The sequence below is a fragment of the Ranitomeya variabilis genome, chromosome 6, assembly GCF_051348905.1.
Source record: "Ranitomeya variabilis isolate aRanVar5 chromosome 6, aRanVar5.hap1, whole genome shotgun sequence".
Lineage (NCBI taxonomy): Eukaryota > Metazoa > Chordata > Amphibia > Anura > Dendrobatidae > Ranitomeya > Ranitomeya variabilis.
The window spans coordinates 242,300,187-242,321,647 of record NC_135237.1 but is presented as its reverse complement, the minus strand read 5'-3'; the positions used below and the strand labels follow the sequence as shown (position 1 = coordinate 242,321,647).

The following is a 21,461-nucleotide window of genomic DNA, read 5'->3' as shown; positions in this document are numbered from 1 at the left end:
ACAGACCGTGGGACGTCCCAAAGCAGTCCCTGGGTTGGACAACATCAGATCAGGCCCTGTGTAACTGCTACTTACAATAGCGCCACCGCGGCCTGCAGAGTCCACCTGCCCAGACTGATAACAGTAGAAGTCTGAGAATTATAGTGCTTCATGGTTGCATGCGGACTGGACGAACCCGCAAGCTTGCAGGTGTGCTTTGAAGCTTATAGTCTAAGAAACCTCGAACGACAGAGTGAAGTGGAGTTAGGCTGATGTCTAATCCAGAAGGACTCCTGGATGGTGTAACGAATCCACCAGGCTAAAATGGCCGATGAAATGGCTAAACCCTTCCTGTAACCATCAGGAAACATTCCTCTGACCGTCAGGAAGCCCAAATAAGGTGTCCAACCTTCAGAAGGACGCCGAGCTCAATACGTACCTACTCAGAGCACTTCGTCCAGAATATGGAGAACCCATCCCCTTTTTGTGGACTGTTAACAAGGGACGGGGAGGACCTGAGGACAACCTTGCCTTGATGGTAATAAGAAAAAAAGTCTGAAGAACAGAGCGGCTAGCTCCGAAGACTCGTCAGGATGACGAGATCGCAGAGAAAAAAAAAAAAAAAAAAAAGAAGGAGACCTTCCCTGATAGTAAAGCCTGTCTGGATCAAAAAAAGTCTACTGTAAGACTCCCAGGATCATTAACCTTTTTCTGACCTCGGACGGGATAGTACGTCAGAGGTCAGATACTGCGCTTTGATGCAGGGCTCCGGCTGTGAGCCCGCATCTAAGGAGGGAAAAAAAAAAAAAAAAGGATTAACCTGATCGCTAAACGGCGTAGCGAGAAAATAAAAAATTCTTAACGCCAGAAATACGTTTTTTTTGTCGCCGCGACATTGCATTAAAATGCAATAACGTGCAATCAAAAGAACGTATCTGCACCAAAATGCTATCAAAAACACCAGCTCAGCACGCAAAAAATAAGCCCTCACCCGACCCCAGATCATGAAAAATTGAGACGCTACGGGTATCGCAAAATGGCTCAATTTTTTTTTTTTTTTTTATAGCAAAGTTTGGAATTTTTTTCCACCACTTAGATAAAAGAGAACCTAGCCATGTTTGGGGTCTATGAACTCGTACTATCAGTAGAATCATAATGGCAGGTCAGTTTTAGCATTTAGTGAACCTAGTAAAAAAGCCAATCAAAAAACAAGTGTGCGATTGCACTTTTTTTGCATTTTCACCGCACTTGCAATTTTTTCCCCATTTTCTAGTACACGACATGCTAAAACCAATGATGTCGTTCAAAAGTACAACTTGTTGTCGCAAAAAATAAGCCCTCACATAGCCATATTGACGTTTAAAAAAAAAAAAAAAAAAAGTTATGGCTCTGGGAAGAAGGGGAGCAAAAAACGAACACTGAAAAAGGGAAAATCCCAAAGGTCATGAAGGGGTTAAGGACCCAAAGATCTAATGGTATGCGAAAGGGAAGGACCACATGTAAAAACTCCCCGCAAGAGAGACCCTACTCGCATTTTCTTTGGAATAAGATGGAAAAAGTCCTAGCTCCGCAAACCAAAAAACCCAACGTGGTCCGTGCGGATCTCCCAAGACCACTGGGGCCCTTCCCGCTTCCAAACAACTCTCGGAGGAAGTGGGGTTACGGAAACTGGTACCACGGAAGAACCAGAGCATTCACTGCAATAGTTTTTGGATCTTGAGGCCGAACTATGAACTCGAGTACATTGTCGTTCAGTCTGGACGTCATCCGATCTACATCTGGAGTGCCTCAGAGAAGGCAGATCTGATAGACTTCCGAGAGAGGTTCCCACTCACTTGAGGCGCAACCCTGACCGCTGAAGGAGTCTGCTGTCCAGAAAAATCTACACCTGGGATGTGTACTGCAGAGATCAAATGATAGATCTCGGCCCATCAGAGAATGTGAGGCACCTCATCCATGATGTCCGACCGTGGGTACCTGTTGGAAGATTGACGTATGGAACAGCCGTGGCATTATCAGATTGAAATCAGATGGTAGACCCACCAGAAAGCAGAGGACCTGCTGTTGGACTAGCCGTATCGTTCGGATCCCCAGAACAATGATCGGGAGAAGAAGGCTGTCAACGGCAGTTACTAATAATCATTGAACTGGAAGGAACTCTCCCGGATGAGGAAGGAGCTCAGAGACTACCATCTGAAAGCCTATTTGACCTACTGAAAACGAGCGAAGCGAAGGAAAACAGCTTCCATTGCTGTTACCATTTTTCCTCATGACCCTCCCAGCAAACGAATGGAATGAGGGAATGAGAGGTCAAGTAAGGCTACTTTCACACTAGCGTCGTACTCGGCCCGTCGCAGTGCGTCGGGCTGACGTACCGACGCCAGCAGTGAATGCGCCGCACAACGGGGGCAGCGGGTGCATTTTTCCAGCGCATCCGCCGCCCCATTGTGAGGTGCGGGGAGGTGGGGGCGGAGTTCCGGCCACGCATGCGCGGTCGGAAATGGCGGTCAATCTGCAGCAAAAAACGTTACATGTAACGTTTTTTTGCAGCAGACGGTCCGCCACAACACGGCGCAACCGTCGCACGACTGTTGCAACGTGCAGTGCACGACGCTAGTGTGAAAGTAGCCAAAGAGAGTTATGATTTGAAGAGCCACGGCCTTGTCTCAATGGAGAATTACAAACCCCCTGGAAGTGTCCAGGATCATCCTTAAAAAGGATATCTGCTGGGCTGGAAAAGAGGAAAACTTGTCTAGATGAAGCTGCCAATCCAGGTGAGAGGGTATAGCAATTGATATAGACTCAGCGTAGTCCTGGAAAAGCGGCTAGAAAGTCGACCGGACAGGGCAGGACGACCACGCCTCTAGGGTGCAAGAGGAACATGACAGCCGTCATGACCCTTGCGAACACTCAGGGTGCGGTAGCAAGGCCGAAGGACCAGGTTGTGACTTGAAAATGCAGTTTGCGAATGGAAAAGCGAAAAAGAGGGGAAAATAGGAATGTGAAAGTAAGTATCCCGAATGTCGGTTGATGCCAGAAACTCCACCCTTTTCCGTTGAATAGCTGAGCAGAGAAACTTCATCCGAAGGAGGACCTTGTCAAGCTTGGTAGAAGTTTGAGGTCCAGGATTAGTCTTACTTCTTGGTCCCTCTTTTTGGAACCAAGATCCCTTAGATCTAGACAGTCCTGGAAAACTCTTCCACTGCTGGTTGTCTATAGGAAACATGTGATCCTAGGGAGTGATGTCAGAGGCATTTTTGAAAGCAGAGTACACGTTCATTCTCTGAGCTATAATGCCCTTCTGGATGTAATGGTATTTGCTGCTGACAGCGCCGCACAACTAGCCGCATCTGAGGCGTGAACCAGCTAGTCTCCTGCTCAAGAAATTTGATTGACCAGCTGTACTGTCTTCGGAAAAAGTTTACTGTTGTGAATCAAAGTAGTAAAGGTCTTCGACCAGGAGACCATTGCTCTAGCAACCCAAGGGGTGGTTAAGGATAGCACTAAACCCGAGGCTGCAAGATGGAACTAATCAGATCTGCTATCTGATAGTCCATAGTAATTTAAATTGATAACCCCTCGGGCAGGAATACTGGTAGGTATGCCACAGGAGATGTTCCCCGGTTAATCTGCCAAGTGGCAGAATGACCGGCTGCATCCAGGTGGTCAGAAAAAGCAGTCTCTTGCAACCTCCGCTCTCTTGACAGTGCGGAGTTAAAATGATGAACCCTTGATCCACCACCCTCTTAACAGAGAAGTGGAGAGGGATCATCCGCCTTCTCTGCTAAATAGTGGTTATGCAGAGGAGAGTGCTTGGATGCCAAAAGAGGGGTGCCATTGTACATCCACAGAGTTCAGGTGTCCGGGTGGACAGGGCTGGCTCCGGTGTTAGGTCTGGCTGCAGAAGAGTATACATGGAGGACACACTCCATGTGCTCATCTATTGATGGTGTGGGGAGATCGGGTCCTTTTAAAGGGCACCGTCGTCCCTAAGAATCAGACCAGGCATGGCATCTCACATCATAGAGAGGTATACGTGGAGGGGATACCCCACGTGTTTGCATATTGGCTGAAAAAAAGGATATGTTGGTGTCAACCCAAGTCTGCCTCCAGATATTTGTCCGAAAATCTGTGGGACTTAGATCCTCCTGATTTAGGCTGTTGTAACCGCGTTTTTACCAATGGGTTGGCTCTGTAAGAGATCTGACGATCTGTCTTGATTAGGTCAACCTGGGCCAGCGGGGTTTGCCGCTGTGGTCCACCCGAAAAGACTTAAAACGTGCCTGAAACTGGCAACAAAATGCTGCCTAAACCTGTGCTTTCTCCTCCTGTGGTATCAGAAATGAGCGGATCCAATTTGTCGCCGAATTGGCCGCTCTGATAGAGCAGTAAGACTTCATCCAAGAACGCATTAATCAGATATTTACCTGCTAGGGCGACCTGATTCGAAATCTTAGTCACCTTTGATGGCAGATCCTTATCCTGTTGAGCTCTCCTCAAAGACTCTGATCAGGATATGGCCTTGCCCACCCAAGACGCCGCAAAAGAGGGCGAGAGAGTAGAGCCTGAGGCCTCAAATACTTAACGCACCAGGCCTTCCAGAAAGACATGTTTCCACTTGCGAGAAACACGTCCGTGTCTCGCATGTGGAAACCAAGCTGTGGCGCTGGCACTTTGGAGCTCCATGTGTTCCTATGCGGGCGCACGCTCCGCTCCGGAGTGCCGGCGCCACAGCTTAGTTTCTACTTGCGATACACGGACGTGTTTATCGCAAGAGGAAACAAGCCCTAAATCGATCGGTTGGATCCCTAATAGAAGAACCATTAGGAATAGATAACGTCTTTAGAAACCAAACGAGATACGGGAGGGTCTACCGAAGGGGATTCCGCCCACTTCCTACGGAACTCCGAGGCGAAAGGATGTCTGCATTTAGAGCCCTCTGCCGCGAGAACGCCTATCCGGCCGCTCCCAGAGACGCTGTACTAAATCCTCAAACTCAGGATGAGAACAAAAAAAAAAAAAAAAAACTATGGGGCTGCTTAAGAGACACCTTAGAGACACCTTATGACCGGAAGCCAAGGTGGATATGTCCTCTACCCCCAGGTTTTGGTTGACGGCTTCAATGAGGCAGTCTACTGACTCCTAGTAATCAGGCGGCTCTAAATTGAGGGACCCTTCGGAATCGTACTCCGAACCACGTTCACTAATCTCCGCTGGTGCGGGTGAACAAATGACGGAACTCAGGGATGCAGATGCACCCGACGGACCGGGGACGCGGTGTGGGTTCGTTTCCCCCGCGTCTGCCTAGTGAGGCTCCTGTGAGTCGGAGGACCTCTCCAGGACAGGCGAACCGCTGCCTCTGGACCCAGATGGGGTCTGGAGGGACTCGATTGCCTTTGTTAGGGACGCCATAGATTGTGACAAAGACAAAGCCCATTCCGGGGGGACGACCATGCTTCCTGCTCATGACACACTGGGCTGAGTCGCAGGGGAGGGCTCCTGAGCGCGCTCGGAACCACAGGCCTCACAGAGACGATTACTCTGGGCAAGTGGAAAAGCGGACCGATATGTTTTTATATATGCCGCATGTATGGCCTATGAGACTGGGTCCTTCTAGCCATGCTGGACCTGCTGCTGTTATAAATCAGAACTTGGATAAGCTGCAGGAATATACACTCACCGGCCACTTTATTAGGTACACCTGTCCAACTTCTTGTTAACACTTAATTTCTAATCAGCCAATCACATGGCGGCAACTCAGTGCATTTAGGCATGTAGACATGGTCAAGACAATCTCCTGCAGTTCAAACCGAGCATCAGTATGGGGAAGAAAGGTGATTTGAGTGCCTTTGAACGTGGCATGGTTGTTGGTGCCAGAAGGGCTGGTCTGAGTATTTCAGAAACTGCTGATCTACTGGGATTTTCACGCACAACCATCTCTAGGGTTTACAGAGAATGGTCCGAAAAAGAAAAAAAATCCAGTGAGCGGCAGTTCTGTGGGCGGAAATGCCTTGTTGATGCCAGAGGTCAGAGGAGAATGGGTAGACTGGTTCGAGCTGATAGAAAGGCAACAGTGACTCAAATCGCCACCCGTTACAACCAAGGTAGGCCTAAGAGCATCTCTGAACGCACAGTGCGTCGAACTTTGAGGCAGATGAGCTACAGCAGCAGAAGACCACACCGGGTACCACCCCTTTCAGCTAAGAACAGGAAACTGAGGCTACAATTTGTACAAGCTCATCGAAATTGGACAGTAGAAGATTGGAAAAACGTTGCTTGGTCTGATGAGTCTCGATTTCTGCTGCGACATTCGGATGGTAGGGTCAGAATTTGGCGTAAACAACATGAAAGCATGGATCCATCCTGCCTTGTATGGAGCATCTTTGGGATGTGCAGCCGACAAATCTGCGGCAACTGTGTGATGCCATCATGTCAATATGGACCAAAATCTCTGAGGAATGCTTCCAGCACCTTGTTGAATCTATGCCACGAAGAATTGAGGCAGTTCTGAAGGCAAAAGGGGGTCCAACCCGTTACTAGCATGGTGTACCTAATACAGTGGCCGGTGAGTGTATATTGCAGCTGCCAGGCTGGGGGGAGTAGCACTTACCCCAGTCCTGTGTCTCCAGCTGTCCTGTGGAACCAGTCACAGGAGGAAGCATCAGTGATGTCCCATATAAAAAATGCGCCCAATTGGTGGGACGGTTCCATTTGAAATGGCAGAGTTTCGACTCGCAGCCTATCGGAGGCCGAAGCCGGGGGCTAAATCTTTCCCCAGCATCCGCCCGAGGATGAGTGGGCTGAGCCGCCAGAAGATGACGCAGCTAAAAGGGGCGGGACTTCCGCCTGCGGCCTAACTGCGCCAGAAGCCGGGGACTAAATTATCTGAGGCCCGCCCGAGTATGGAGGGGACGGACCCAGAAGAGGGAGGCAGGAACGGGATCTCGGCCCGTGGCCTGGAGCCGCCAGCAGCAGGGAACTCCCAGCACACGCCCGAGAACACAGGCACGGGGCTGGAGCAAGGCTTCCCATCTTGAATGGCAGGGGAAAACTGCGCCGCAGCAGGAGCCCTCCCAGCCCCCCCATCTCGCATGGCTCCAGAGATTAAAGTTAGAGGGGGGCTGTATAAAGGACGGTGCAGGCACCCTAGCTCCATCTTCCCTTCAGGGGATGAGGAGAGAGACAGTCTGCCTCCTTCCATCACCGTTGTCTGAGCATTGGTGATGCAGTGGGGGCTGCACAGACTGTCCATATGCGCCTGTACAGCCTAGGGTTTCGTTACCTTAGGGTGGTCAGGGCTGAGTCCGGCATATTGTCCCACATTGCTGGAGAGGATACGTGGAGGCGACACTCCACGTGTTCGCCCGTTGTTGGTTTGGGGAGATCGGACCCCTTCAAAAGGGTCCGTCACCCCTGTCTCATCTTCCATGGTGATAAAAAAAACAAAAAAACAAAACACACACACACGGGAGGTCTGGAAACCAGACCTGTGCCTCCTAAGACACTAAGCATGAACTGGTTAGCTGAGAGCCAGCAGGAAGGTGTATACTGCTGGGGAGGAGCTACATTTTTTTGTATCACTTAGTGTCAGCCTCCTATTGGCAGCAGCATGCACCCACAGTCTGTGTCCCCCAATGAGGCGAAGGAGAAAAACGCAAGTGTGAAACCAACGACATTGGATGAGTGCAGCATCGCGCTCCAAGTGTCAGTGTGGGTGCACACAATGTGGCTGCAGGCTCGCTCTGCTACCTGGCTGCTCTTGGCTTTCCTTTGAACACCTTCAGTAAAGAGGAGGGGTGAATGAGCATGTCTCTATATCACTAGGCCTTTCCTCACTGAAGCAATGGTTAAATCACCTATTTTAATCTCTTGATGACTTAAAAAAAAAAAAAAAAATCAAAAGACTGAACCTGTGCGTGGCAAGTGCAGACGTTCATTCTTTTAGTATTTAATTAGTGCTTTTTAAAGCGTTTTACAGAGCAGATCTGCCTTATCTAGAGGTCGTGTGCACAGACTCAGTGTGTGACGTCAGAAAGGGGCGCGACCACGAAAAGTACCTAGGGCAGCATGAAGGCCAAATACGGCCTTCTGACTGCAGGTACAGCAGTCAGAGGCACATCTCAGAACGTAATTTATAGGGCCAACATGTGAAGTGTACCTCCAGTTTTACAGAAATACTATTACAGTGTGCATGATCATTTGTAAGTCAGTAAGTTTCAGGTTTTGTGCTCCGTAGTTACATGGATCAGTCATTTCGTGCTGTGACCTCACTTTTTATCTCCCGAGATGTGTAAGCTTTTTACATTCCTCTGCGATGAAGAAGACAAACTTAGGAGATCGCATGGATTATAGCTGATCCATGTGACTACTGAGAGCAAAAAGGAATAAAAGTAATGAAAGATTACGAAAACAATTACCATTAATGGTATAAAACACAGATGAACACAAACTGAACTTACGAAAAGCAGCAAGCCCCAACATTGGTACCAGTAATGCATAGTTCCATTTACTCCCATCTCCGCCATTTCCATCTGGACGAATGTTCCACTCGGGTGGATTGTTTAAATTATTCATTTGTATCCACTTTAGAAATCTAAAACAATAATAAAAAATAAGTCATACCAAACAATATTTTAGGTATGTATACCAAACAATATTTTAGGTATGTATACCCAACAGGCTGACACCCTAGCGAAGACTTTCAAAATCTCCATTGCTTGTTCAAATGATTTTGATGACCTATCCATCCAATCTGTAAACAATTTAAAGAGGACCTATCATTGCAATTTTTATTCTTTATTTTAAAAGCTGATGTAATCAATTGACCAAAACTTTCATAAGCTAAGCATATACCAAATCTCAGAAACTGCTGCTCATGGAATGTGCCTCTGGTCAGAGGAGCAGACTTCAGGTAAAGTGGCCTCCAGGGGAATCTCACGCTGCTCTGCTGCTGACATCACTCTCCCATGATGCAAAGCGGAAGTGAGTTATGTCATGTGCCTGTGAGACTGAATCTCAGCACCCTGTCCTGCTCTGAAAACAATGGAGCTGGCAAAGTGTTCATTAGCAGCCAGCTGATTACAGAAGTGGTGATGATCTTTATACAGGTGTGCTCCACTGCAATCTCCACCTGCAAGATCTCCAGCCTCCATTCTCCTCAACTGAAGTCTACAGAGATCCAGACTTCAGAAAATAGATATATTGTGCAAGTGTAAAGGAGGAAAATGTACGGCACGGCTGCAGTGAGTGTTACGTAGGAGCAGGACTCCAAGAGAGTAGGGGATGGAGTCCGTAGTTCCTGCGACAGAAGATCAATGAGTGGAGGAGCAGAACTCTACAAAAGCCAACACCTTCTGTGCTTCACTAATTATAGCTGTGCACCTTCAGACACAAAGCCATGTGTATAGATATTTATTGATTAAATCTGCATTTAATACATTTATAGCCGTGCGCACGTAATATTATTTCTCAATAAACGCTCATTTAGCCCCATAGATCTCTCTAAATAAGGATACACTGTACATATATTTGTATGTGGCATTTATAACAGAGGTTGTGTGCAGGCTCGGACTGGCCCTCCGGTGGGCGCTGGCACTGAAACCTGCTGGCATACTGGTTAGCAGCTGCCTAGGGCCCCCACTGCTCCAGGGGACCCCAGCCAGTGGCTATGGGGCCCCTGAGTCAAGGGGGCCCGGCCTGTGCCAGTAGCAACAGCTGGAGACAGGATCCTGTCCCTGCTGCTAAAGCAAAAATGAATACTCACGCTTCCCCACGCCCCTATGGGCGTGGAGAGGAGTGAATACCATTTCTCTTTAATAGCTGGCAGCATTAGCCGCAGGGTGCAGCTAAAATTGCCCGCATGTAAAGCCGCACCACACACACACACGCAGGCACACAGACTCAGAGCAGCTCACCTCCCGGCGTCCTGCTTCCTGTCTGAGACAGCCCAGCTGGATGACATCATCATCCAGCGTGCTGCTGTCTCAGTCAGAAAGCTTCCAGGAATCCAGCGAGGAAGAGGCTGCTGGGATGAGCTGCTGCTGCGGGGAGGTGAGCTGTGTGCGCGCGTGCGTGTGTGTGTTTGTCTATATGTATAATATATATATATATATATATATATATATATATATATATATATATATATATATATATATATATATATATATATATATATATATATATATATATATATATATATACATATACACATACATACACTCACCGGCCACTTTATTAGGTACACCTGTCCATCTTCTTGTTAACACTTAATTTCTAATCAGCCAATCACATGGCGGCAACTCAGTGCATTTAGGCATGTAGACATGGTCAAGACAATCTCCTGCAGTTCAAACCGAGCATCAGTATGGGGAAGAAAGGTGATTTGAGTGCCTTTGAACGTGGCATGGTTGTTGGTGCCAGAAGGGCTGGTCTGAGTATTTCAGAAACTGCTGATCTACTGGGATTTTCACGCACAACCATCTCTAGGGTTTACAGAGAATGGTCCGAAAAAGAAAAAAAATCCAGTGAGCGGCAGTTCTGTGGGCGGAAATGCCTTGTTGATGCCAGAGGTCAGAGGAGAATGGGCAGACTGGTTCGAGCTGATAGAAAGGCAACAGTGACTCAAATCGCCACCCGTTACAACCAAGGTAGGCCTAAGAGCATCTCTGAACGCACAGTGCGTCGAACTTTGAGGCAGATGGGCTACAGCAGCAGAAGACCACACCGGGTACCACTCCTTTCAGCTAAGAACAGGAAACTGAGGCTACAATTTGTACAAGCTCATCGAAATTGGACAGTAGAAGATTGGAAAAACGTTGCCTTGGTCTGATGAGTCTCGATTTCTGCTGCGACATTCGGATGGTAGGGTCAGAATTTGGCGTAAACAACATGAAAGCATGGATCCATCCTGCCTTGTATGGAGCATCTTTGGGATGTGCAGCCGACAAATCTGCGGCAACTGTGTGATGCCATCATGTCAATATGGACCAAAATCTCTGAGGAATGCTTCCAGCACCTTGTTGAATCTATGCCACGAAGAATTGAGGCAGTTCTGAAGGCAAAAGGGGGTCCAACCCGTTACTAGCATGGTGTACCTAAGTGTACCTAATAAAGTGGCCGGTGAGTGTGTATATGTATATATATATATATATATATATATATATATATATATATATATATATATATATATATATATATATATATATATATATATATTATATACATATAGACAAACACACACACACACAGCATAAAGGGGCCCTGCCGCACCATGCAAAATGATTAAAAAATAAGTGCATTTGTCATCTCACAAGGCTCTGGTGAGTCTGCTCTTCATGTTGTGTTTTTTTTATAGTTTTTCTATGTTAGCTTCCGGGGCTACATTATATTCTGTGAGGGGGCTACCCCAACCCTTGCTACATAACTAAGACGTGAACTACCTTATATTATACCCTGATATTAGCGCTTTTTACCGCACAATTGGTGGTCTTGTATCTATTTCTATGTAGCTACATAGTGGGCCCCAAGAATGATTTTCTCTGGTGGGCCCAAGGTGCTCCAGTCCGACGCTGGTTGTGTGGTATTAACCCCTACCCAACAAGGCTTATTTCCATTTGTTTTTTCCTCCCCTTCTTCCCAGAGCCATAACTCTTATTTTTCTGTTCACATACATGAGGGCTTGTTTTTTGCAGGACGGGTTGTACTTTTGAATGACCCCATTCATTTTACCACATACAGGTCCTTCTCAAAAAATTAGCATATAGTGTTAAATTTCATTATTTACCATAATGTAATGATTACAATTAAACTTTCATATATTATAGATTCATTATCCACCAACTGAAATTTGTCAGGTCTTTTATTGTTTTAATACTGATGATTTTGGCATACAACTCCTGATAACCCAAAAAACCTGTCTCAATAAATTAGCATATCAAGAAAAGGTTCTCTAAACGACCTATTACCCTAATCTTCTGAATCAACTAATTAACTCTAAACACATGCAAAAGATACCTGAGGCTTTTAAAAACTCCCTGCCTGGTTCATTACTCAAAACCCCCATCATGGGTAAGACTAGCGACCTGACAGATGTCAAGAAGGCCATCATTGACACCCTCAAGCAAGAGGGTAAGACCCAGAAAGAAATTTCTCAACAAATAGGCTGTTCCCAGAGTGCTGTATCAAGGCACCTCAATGGTAAGTCTGTTGGAAGGCAAAAATGTGGCAGAAAACGCTGTACAACGAGAAGAGGTGACCGGACCCTGAGGAAGATTGTGGAGAAGGACCGATTCCAGACCTTGGGGAACCTGAGGAAGCAGTGGACTGAGTCTGGTGTGGAAACATCCAGAGCCACCGTGCACAGGCGTGTGCAGGAAATGGGGTACAGGTGCCGCATTCCCCAGGTAAAGCCACTTTTGAACCATAAACAGCGGCAGAAGCGCCTGACCTGGGCTACAGAGAAGCAGCACTGGACTGTTGCTAAGTGGTCCCAAGTACTTTTTTCTGATGAAAGCAAATTTTGCATGTCATTCAGAAATCAAGGTGCCAGAGTCTGGAGAAAGACTGGGGAGAAGGAAATGCCAAAATGCCTGAAGTCCAGTGTCAAGTACCCACAGTCAGTGATGGTGTGGGGTGCCATGTCAGCTGCTGGTGTTGGTCCACTGTGTTTCATCAAGGGCAGGGTCAATGCAGCTAGCTATCAGGAGATTTTGGAGCACTTCATGCTTCCATCGGCTGAAATGCTTTATGGAGATGAAGATTTCATTTTTCAGCACGACCTGGCACCTGCTCACAGTGCCAAAACCACTGGTAAATGGTTTACTGACCATGGTATTACTGTGCTCAATTGGCCTGCCAACTCTCCTGACCTGAACCCCATAGAGAATCTGTGGGATATTGTGAAGAGAAAGTTGAGAGACGCAAGACCCAACACTCTGGATGAGCTTAAGGCCGCTATTGAAGCATCCTGGGCCTCCATAACATCTCAGCAGTGTCACAGGCTGATTGCCTCCATGCCACGCCACATTGAAGCAGTCATTTCTGCCAAAGGATTCCCGACCAAGTATTGAGTGCATAACTGAACATTATTATTTGATGGTTTTTTTGTTTGTTATTAAAAAACACTTTTATTTGATTGGACGGGTGAAATATGCTAATTTATTGAGACAGGTTTTTTGGGTTATCAGGAGTTGTATGCCAAAATCATCAGTATAAGGGTCCCTTTCCACTTGCGAGATAAAAAACGGTCCGTAATCTGGACCGAAAAAACGGATGGAACGTATGCGATTTTCATGCGAGTGTCATGCGAGTACAATGCGATTTTTAATCGCATCATCCGTTTTTTATAATCGCATCATCCGTATGACATCCGTATTACTGTCCGATTTGTACGCACCGGTGTCCTTTGAAAAGCCGGCAATTCAGCGCAGTGTACAGTAAAATCACACTGACAGGTTAGAATAGACTAGATATATACACATAGAATAGGTATATATACATATATATATGTCAGTGAGACACCTATATATGTATATTTATATTTAATGCAGCGCAAGATAGCATAAAAGCCGCTAATTCAATTGCCGGCTTTTAATTTCTCCTTCCCAAACCCGACAGGATATGAGACATGGTTTACATACAGTAAACCATCTCATATCCCCCTTTTTTTTGCATATTCCACACTACTAATGTTAGTAGTGTGTATGTGCAAAATTTCAGCGCTGTAGCTATTAAATTTAAGGGTTAACTCGCGGAAAAAATTGGCGTGGGCTCCCGCGCAATTTTCTCCGCCAGAGCGGTAAAGCCAGTGACTGAGGGCAGATATTAATAGCCAGGAGAGGGTCCATGGTTATTGGCCCCCCCGTGGCTACAAACATCTGCCCCCAGCCACCCCAGAAAAGGCACATCTGGAAGATGCGCCTATTCTGGCACTTGGCCACTCTCTTCCCACTCCCTGTAGCGGTGGGATATGGGGTAATGAAGGGTTAATGCCACCTTGCTATTGGAAGGTGACATTAAGCCAGATTAATAATGGAGAGGCGTCAATTATGACACCTATCCATTATTAATCCAATTGTAGGAAAGGGTTAAAAAACACACACACACATGATTTAAAAGTATTTTAATGAAATAAAGACAGCGGTTGTTGTAATAATTTATTGCTCTCTCAATCCATCAGGAACACCCTCGCTTGGCAACATAATAAACGCACAAGATACATACCCTCAGATGTCCGATCATGTCCCACGATGTAATCCATCTGAAGGGGTTAACTAATATTACAGGCAGGAGCCCTGCAAATGCAGCTGTGCTCCGTGCTTGTAATTCCCCTGCGAATGAATGAAATGTAGGTCATTGACCTACATTTCCCTCAGTCGCGGTGATGCGCCCCCTGGTGGATGTCCTCATATGACCTGGAGCGTGGGAAAAAGTTCCCAGGCTGCAGTTTATGAGAACATCCACCAGAGGGCGCCTCACCGCGACTCAATGTAAGTACAGATCCTGCTTTCCTTTCAGCACCCGGGGGATTACAGGCACCAGTGAGTGGTTTATCGCAGCTCGTGCCTGTAATATTAGTTAACCCCTTCAGATGGATTACCTCGTGGGACATGATCGGACATCAGAAGGTATGTATCTTGTGCGGTTATTATGTTGCCAAGCGAGGGTGTTGCTGATGGATTGAGAGAGCAATAAATTATTACAACAACCGCTGTGTTTATTTCATTAAACTACTTTGTAATCATGTGTGTGTGTGTGTTTTTTAACCCTTTCCTACAATTGGATTAATAATGGATAGGTGTCATAATTGACGCCTCTCCATTATTAATCTGGCTTAATGTCACCTTCCAATAGCAAGGTGGCATTAACCCTTCATTACCCCATATCCCACCGCTACAGGGAGTGGGAAGAGAGTGGCCAAGTGCCAGAATAGGCGCATCTTCCAGATGTGCCTTTTCTGGGTGGCTGGGGGCAGATGTTTTTAGCCACGGGGGGGCCAATAACCATGGACCCTCTCCTGGCTATTAATATCTGCCCTCGGTCACTGGCTTTACCGCTCTGGCGGAGAAAATTGCGCGGGAGCCCACGCCAATTTTTTCCGCCATTTAACCCTTTATTTCAGCAGCTACAGCGCTGAAATTTTGCACATACACACTACTAACATTAGTAATGTGGAATATGCAAAAAAAAGGGGATATGAGATGGTTTACTGTATGAAAACCATGTCTCATATCCTGTCGGGTTTGTGCAGGAGAAATGAGAAGCCGGCAATTGAATTAGCGGCTTTAATGCTATCTAGTGCTGCATTAAATATAAATATACATATATAGGTGTCTCACTGACATATATATATGTATATATACACATTCTATGTGTATATATCTACTCTATTCTAACCTGTCAGTGTGATTTTACTGTACACCGCGCTGAATTACCGGCTTTTCAAAGGACACCGGTGCGTAAAAATCGGACAGAACTCGCATGGTGCGAGTGCTGTGCGATTTTTTTCTCGCACCCATTGACTTGCATTGGCGAGTCTCGTCCGAGAATCGCAGCAATACGCAGCATGCTGCGATTTTTTTCTCAGCCGATCCAGATTTTTCTCAGTCCGATTTCGGCTGAGAAAAAAATCGCAAATCAAAAGACACCTATTAACTAACATTGGTCCGAGTGCAATCCGATTTTTTATCGGATTGCACGCGTCCGTTTTCCTCGCAAGTGGAAAGGGACCCTTAAAACAATAAAAGACCTGACAAATTTCAGTTGGTGGATAATGAATCTATAATATATGAAAGTTTAATTGTAATCATTACATTATGGTCAATAATGAAATTTAACACTATATGCTAATTTTTTGAGAAGGACCTGTAGTGTACTCGAAAAAAAATTCCCAAGTGTGGTGCAAAAAAACCCCAAACACAATTCTGACATTTTTGTCAATTCCGCGGTGTATCCCTCTGCCGCTGGGAGAGAGGTCACCTGAGTTCATGATGTCACCGACAACGATGCAGCGATGCCTTAAAGCAGTGTTCCCCAACTCCGGTCCTCAAGAGCCACCAACAGGTCATGTCTTCAGGATTTTCTTAGTATTGCACAGGTGATAATTGCATCACCTGGACAGGCAAGCATTCAGTCACCTGTGCAATACTAAGGAAATCCTGAAAACATGAACTGTTGGTGGCTCTTGAGGACCGGAGTTGGGGAGCACTGCCTTAAAGTGAGAGCCCGAACACCGGTAACCTCTTCAGTGATGCACTGCAAGAGCCATTACCTCCTGTCAGTGCATCGCGGGAGGCCTATAGAGCAGTTACATCTCCCGATGTGACTGCTCTATATGGGAGATCGTCGTGGGACACTCATTAAATGGATTATATTGGAACAGGGAGTATTGGTGTTGGTTTATTATTTTATTTTTTGGCAGGTGATCGAGGGCATCGCAGGATTTAGGAGTAAAATAAAGATGGGAAAATGTATTGTGTTTTATTTCATGAAAATACTTTCTTCTGGTTGTGTCTTTATTTAGTACTTTAATAATAGGATTAGTAATGGATAGGTGTCTTATTGACACCTCTCCATTACTAAGCAGGGCTTGATGTCACCGCAATACAAAGTTGACATAACCCCCCTCCCCAACTATTACCCCATATGCCACTACAGGGCAGTGCAGTAAAAAATAGTAATAACGGTCCTAGGAGCGCTGGAAATGAGACCAAAACAAGGATTTTAGTGTTGAACCACAACGCGTTTCAACGGTTAAACCGTCTTCATCAGGTGGAAGTGGACTTCCACCTGATGAAGACGGTTTAACCGTTGAAACGCGTTGTGGTTCAACACTAAAATCCTTGTTTTGGTCTCATTTCCAGCGCTCCTAGGACCGTTATTACTATTTTTTACTGCATTTTTGTTTCCTCCTAGAAGGCTAACGGCTGGAGCTGCGGTGGACTCTTTGCTTTTAATTTTAACTGTGACCCTCACAGCGCTCCCCAGTGACCGCTTTCTTTTCCCTTAAATTTCACTACAGGGCAGTGGGAAGAGAGAGGCAAAGTGCCAGAATTGGCGCATCTTAGAGATGCGCCATCTCTGGGGCATCTGAGAGCTGTTTGTAGCCTGGGGAGGGGGTGTCAATATCCATGGCCCCTTCCTTGTTTCCTTGTCTATTAATATCAGCCCGCAGCTGTCTGCATAGCCTTTTCTGGCTATTATAGGGGGACCCCACATCATTTTTGGGGGGGCTCCCCTATTTTAATAGCCAGTAAAAAGGCTAAATATACACCTTTGAGAGGATATTAATATCCTGGGAAGCTCCATGGGTATTACCCCCTTCCCAGGCTATAAACATCGGCTCCCAGTCGCCGGCTTTCCCTCTCTGGTTTTGAAAATTGCACGGGAGCCCAAACCATTTTTTTTTTCCCCCCCCCTTTAAAAAAAAAAAAATTAAAACAAATATTGCGTTTAATGCAGAGTGTAGGTGTGTCTTTATTTAACTATTTATGTACCATTTTATTATGTTCATTACTAAACATCGGCCTTGGTATTATATATCTATCGATATTCACTTACCGTATTTTTCGCTTTATAAGACGCACCCCCAAATTTGGTGAAGAAAAAGAGAAAAAAAATTTTTATGTTAAATGGGGGTCTGTCTTATGCTGCCAGTGTCCGTCTTACAAATCATATGTCCCTCATCCTGGTATCTATATAACCCCCATCCTTGTGCTGGCACATGCCCCCGTGCTGCTGTCAGACACATGCCCCCCGGTCACTATATGCCCCCCTGTGCTGCTGGCAGACACGCCCCCCCGGTCACTATATGCGCCCCTGTGCTGCTGGCAGACACATGCCCCCCCGGTCACTATATGCCCCCCTGTGCTGCTGGCAGACACACGCCCCCCCCCCGGTCACTATATGCCCCCCTGTGCTGCTGGCAGACACATGCCCCCCGGTCACTATATGCCCCCTGTGCTGCTGGCAGACACATGCCCCCCCGGTCACTATATGCCCCCCTGTGCTGCTGGCAGACACATGCCCCCCCGGTCACTATATGCCCCCCTGTGCTGCTGGCAGACACATGCCCCCCCCCGGTCACTATATGCCCCCCTGTGCTGCTGGCAGACACATGCCCCCCGGTCACTATATGCCCCCTGTGCTGCTGGCAGACACATGCCCCCCCCCCCGGTCACTATATGCCCCCCTGTGCTGCTGGCAGACACATGCCCCCCGGTCACTATATGCCCCCTGTGCTGCTGGCAGGCACATTCTCCTCCCCCCCCCCCCTGTGCTGCTGGCAGGCACCTTCTGATGGCTCCGTGCTCCCAGCTCCTCGGTTGTGCTTCCTGTTTCCCCTATAGTAAGGAGATGATGCAGCCTCCCCCATGCTATAGAAACTGTCGGCTCTGCTCAGACACTGCACTGCACATGATCAGCAAGTTTCCTAGCTCTGGGCACCCGGATGCGATCGTGACAACATCTAGTCACCATGGCAAAGACCCTATCCCAAGGCAGGGGGCTGTCAGTCCTCTGCTGGCTTCTGGAATGATGCAATCATGTTCGATTGCAGCATTTCAGGGTTTCAGGGGTTAATGTGCCACGAGCAGAGACCGCTCCTGGCACTTCGTGTCAGTTGTTCGAATCTGCTGACATCCGGCTGGTGATTCTCTCCCCCCCCCCCCCGTGTGTACGGCAATCACGATGGCGTAATGATCCGTACCTGGTCAGAGGCCAAGGGCACATGGACAGATCATTACGTCTATTGTCAGAAAGGGGTTAATGCAGGTAGTCATACTACACAGAAACAATAAACATTTCCCTCATGTCTGCTTTACAGCAGCACATTTGTAAAAGGTTATTTTATCTTAACAGTTTAGAAGATTTAAAAAAAAAAAAAAAAAAAAATGTAGCAGTAATGTTTTCTCATTTTTGCAAGGAGATTTACTAAACTTATTTTTACTAGGACCGGTTCCATTTTGAAGTGACTTTGGGGATCCTATATATTGGAATCCTCCAAAAGTGATACCATTTTAAAAACAGTGCCCCTCAACGTATTCACAATTGATTTCAGGTATTTTATTAACCTTCAGGTGCTTTTCAGGATTTAATTCAAAGTGAAATGACAGGAAGGAAGACATTTATTTTTACCACCTCAATGTTTCTAACTTCTAAACAGGCCGCTATAGCTGGAAGACCGTAAGACCGTTATTTGGCCACGAATTGCCATCGCATACATCAGGACCACATAATCAAGATCACAGGGTGCCAATGGGGTTAAAGAGGAAGCCCCCATATTCTGTTAACCATCTAAATGCTGTAGTCACCATTTACAGCAGTATTTAAGGAGATAAATGGCCATGGTTGGTGCCAACACGGATTATAGATGATGCAGCAAATTGTCGATAGTGTACAGTCGATAGTCCATCAGCTATCACCCATCAGAGGATGCTATTCACTTAGGTCACAGGTCAGTTTTAAGCCATGTTGTTGGTCATTAAGGGGTCAATATTGTACTTCAAGGTAGTGAAAATTTTGGTCGATATAATGTGTATTTATGAAAATATAAAAAATTTCGCAATTTGCAAACATTTAATTTTTATGCCCTTAAAGATACTTATACAACACAAAGTAATTGGGCTGCTTTCACACTTCTTCAGGTTTTTGCAGTCAGGCTGAATCTGGCAAATTCTGAAAAAGACAGATCCGGCAAAAGTTGGTCGCCGGATCTGTTTTGGTTTTTTTCACATAGACTTGTAATAGAGACGGATTGTTTAACTTTTCATCCGTTTTTCGCCGGATCCGTCAAAAATTGGTTTTCCGGCAGCCGGTGAAAACGGACATAGTAACATTTTTTGCGTCCTTCTAAAAACCGGACAGACAGATCCGGCATTTGCTATAATGGAAACCTATGTTGCCGTCTCTGTCAAATGATTGAATCCGGTGACAGATTCAGTTTTTTTTTTAAATCTCTCTCTAGTCCCTGGATATCAAGTAGTTGGATCCGCCAAAAAAACGGATCCGGTGCATCAGTTTTTCACAATTTGTAACGGATTGTTTTTTCCCCAAAATTCACTGGATTTAGCCTGAAGGCAAAAAACTGATGTGTGAAAGCAGCCTTAATAAACAACATTTCCCACATGCTTGCTTTACAGCTGCATCATTTACAGCTGCACCCCTCAAGGATTTTATCTAGATGTGTGGTGAGCACCTTGAACCCCCAAGTGCTTGATGGAAATTTATAACGTAGATCTGTGGGAGAAAAAAAAACCAAATTTTTCCCGCAAAAGTTTTAGTCTCAAATTCTAACAAGGATAACGGGAAAATGCACCGTACTATTTCTCCTGAGTACATCGATACCCCATATGTGGGGGGAAAGCTACTGTTTAGGAGCACGACAGCTCAGAATGGAATGAGTGCCATTTGACTTTAACAGAAATTTTGCTGGAATCATTAGTGGACATCATGATGCTTTAGAGAGTCCCAGATGTGCTTCAACAGTGAAAAAAACCACAAGTGAACCCATTTTAGAAACTAGATCCCTTCAGGGAATGTATCTAGATGTGTGGTGAGCACCTTGTACCCACAGGTGCTTCACTGAAGTTTATAACATTGAACTGTGAAAATGAAAAAAATCATTTTTCCCCGGCAAAATTGTTGGCTTTGCCCCCAATTTTTCTCATTTTCACTAGGGTAACAAGCAAAATGAACCATACAATTTATAGTGCAACATCTCCTGGGTATACCGGTGACCCCTGTCATGTGATCGCGGGTCACTGGTGGGGTTGGCATGACTATTGAAGCATACCAAAAGTGAAAAAAAAAAAAAAAAGTGGTTTTAAAAATATAAAAAAAAGAGTAAATATTAGTCCAAATCACCCCCCTTTGCCTCATTAAAAAAAAAAAAAGAAAAAAAAGAAACACGATACAAAAACCCCCACATTTGGTATCGTCAGCTCTATAAAAAAAAAAAAAAAAAGTATTCATCTGATCACTAAACGGCGTAGCAGAAAAAAAAAAAAAAGGCAAAAAAAGGGGTAATTATACCTAACGGTAATTGTATTTCCAGGAATCCATCCTGACAGCACACTGGAGGACATCCTTCTTATCCATCACGGGACAGGATACACGAGAGGTTAAAAGGACCCTCCCCCTACCACCCTTCAGTGCTTTTCAAAGTAACATCTGGATGGATGCAAAAACAAGGTTTATTCCAACAACACAATCAATCATACAAATGTTACATCACATGAGTATAAAGATCATACAATAGGGAGGGAACTAATAGTGCTGTCAGGATGGATTCCTGGAAATACAATTACCGGTAGGTCTAATTACAGTTTTCCAGGTCACCACCTGACAGCACACTGGAGAGTTACCAAAGGAGAATGATATTTAGGGTGGGACCACTGCTTGAAGTACCTTTCTACCAAAAGCCAACTGAGGCGACACTACATCTAACTTATGTTTAGAAAAGGTACTAAGGTTAGACCATAATGCAG

At 45.8% G+C, this 21,461-nt stretch overlaps 1 protein-coding gene across 5 annotated transcripts in view; it reads right to left on the bottom strand.

The window, feature by feature from the left end:
- The window catches only part of CCDC127 (coiled-coil domain containing 127), a 95,012-nt gene that overhangs the window by 7,146 nt on the left and 66,405 nt on the right, over nucleotides 1-21,461 (bottom strand). For all 5 annotated transcript variants that reach the window (XM_077269533.1, XM_077269534.1, XM_077269537.1 and 2 more), the window contains one exon: nucleotides 8,439-8,572. In XM_077269533.1, coding sequence (XP_077125648.1) covers nucleotides 8,439-8,553 — 115 coding nt within the window. In that variant the 5' untranslated portion in view covers nucleotides 8,554-8,572. The remainder of the gene's footprint in view (nucleotides 1-8,438; nucleotides 8,573-21,461) is intronic.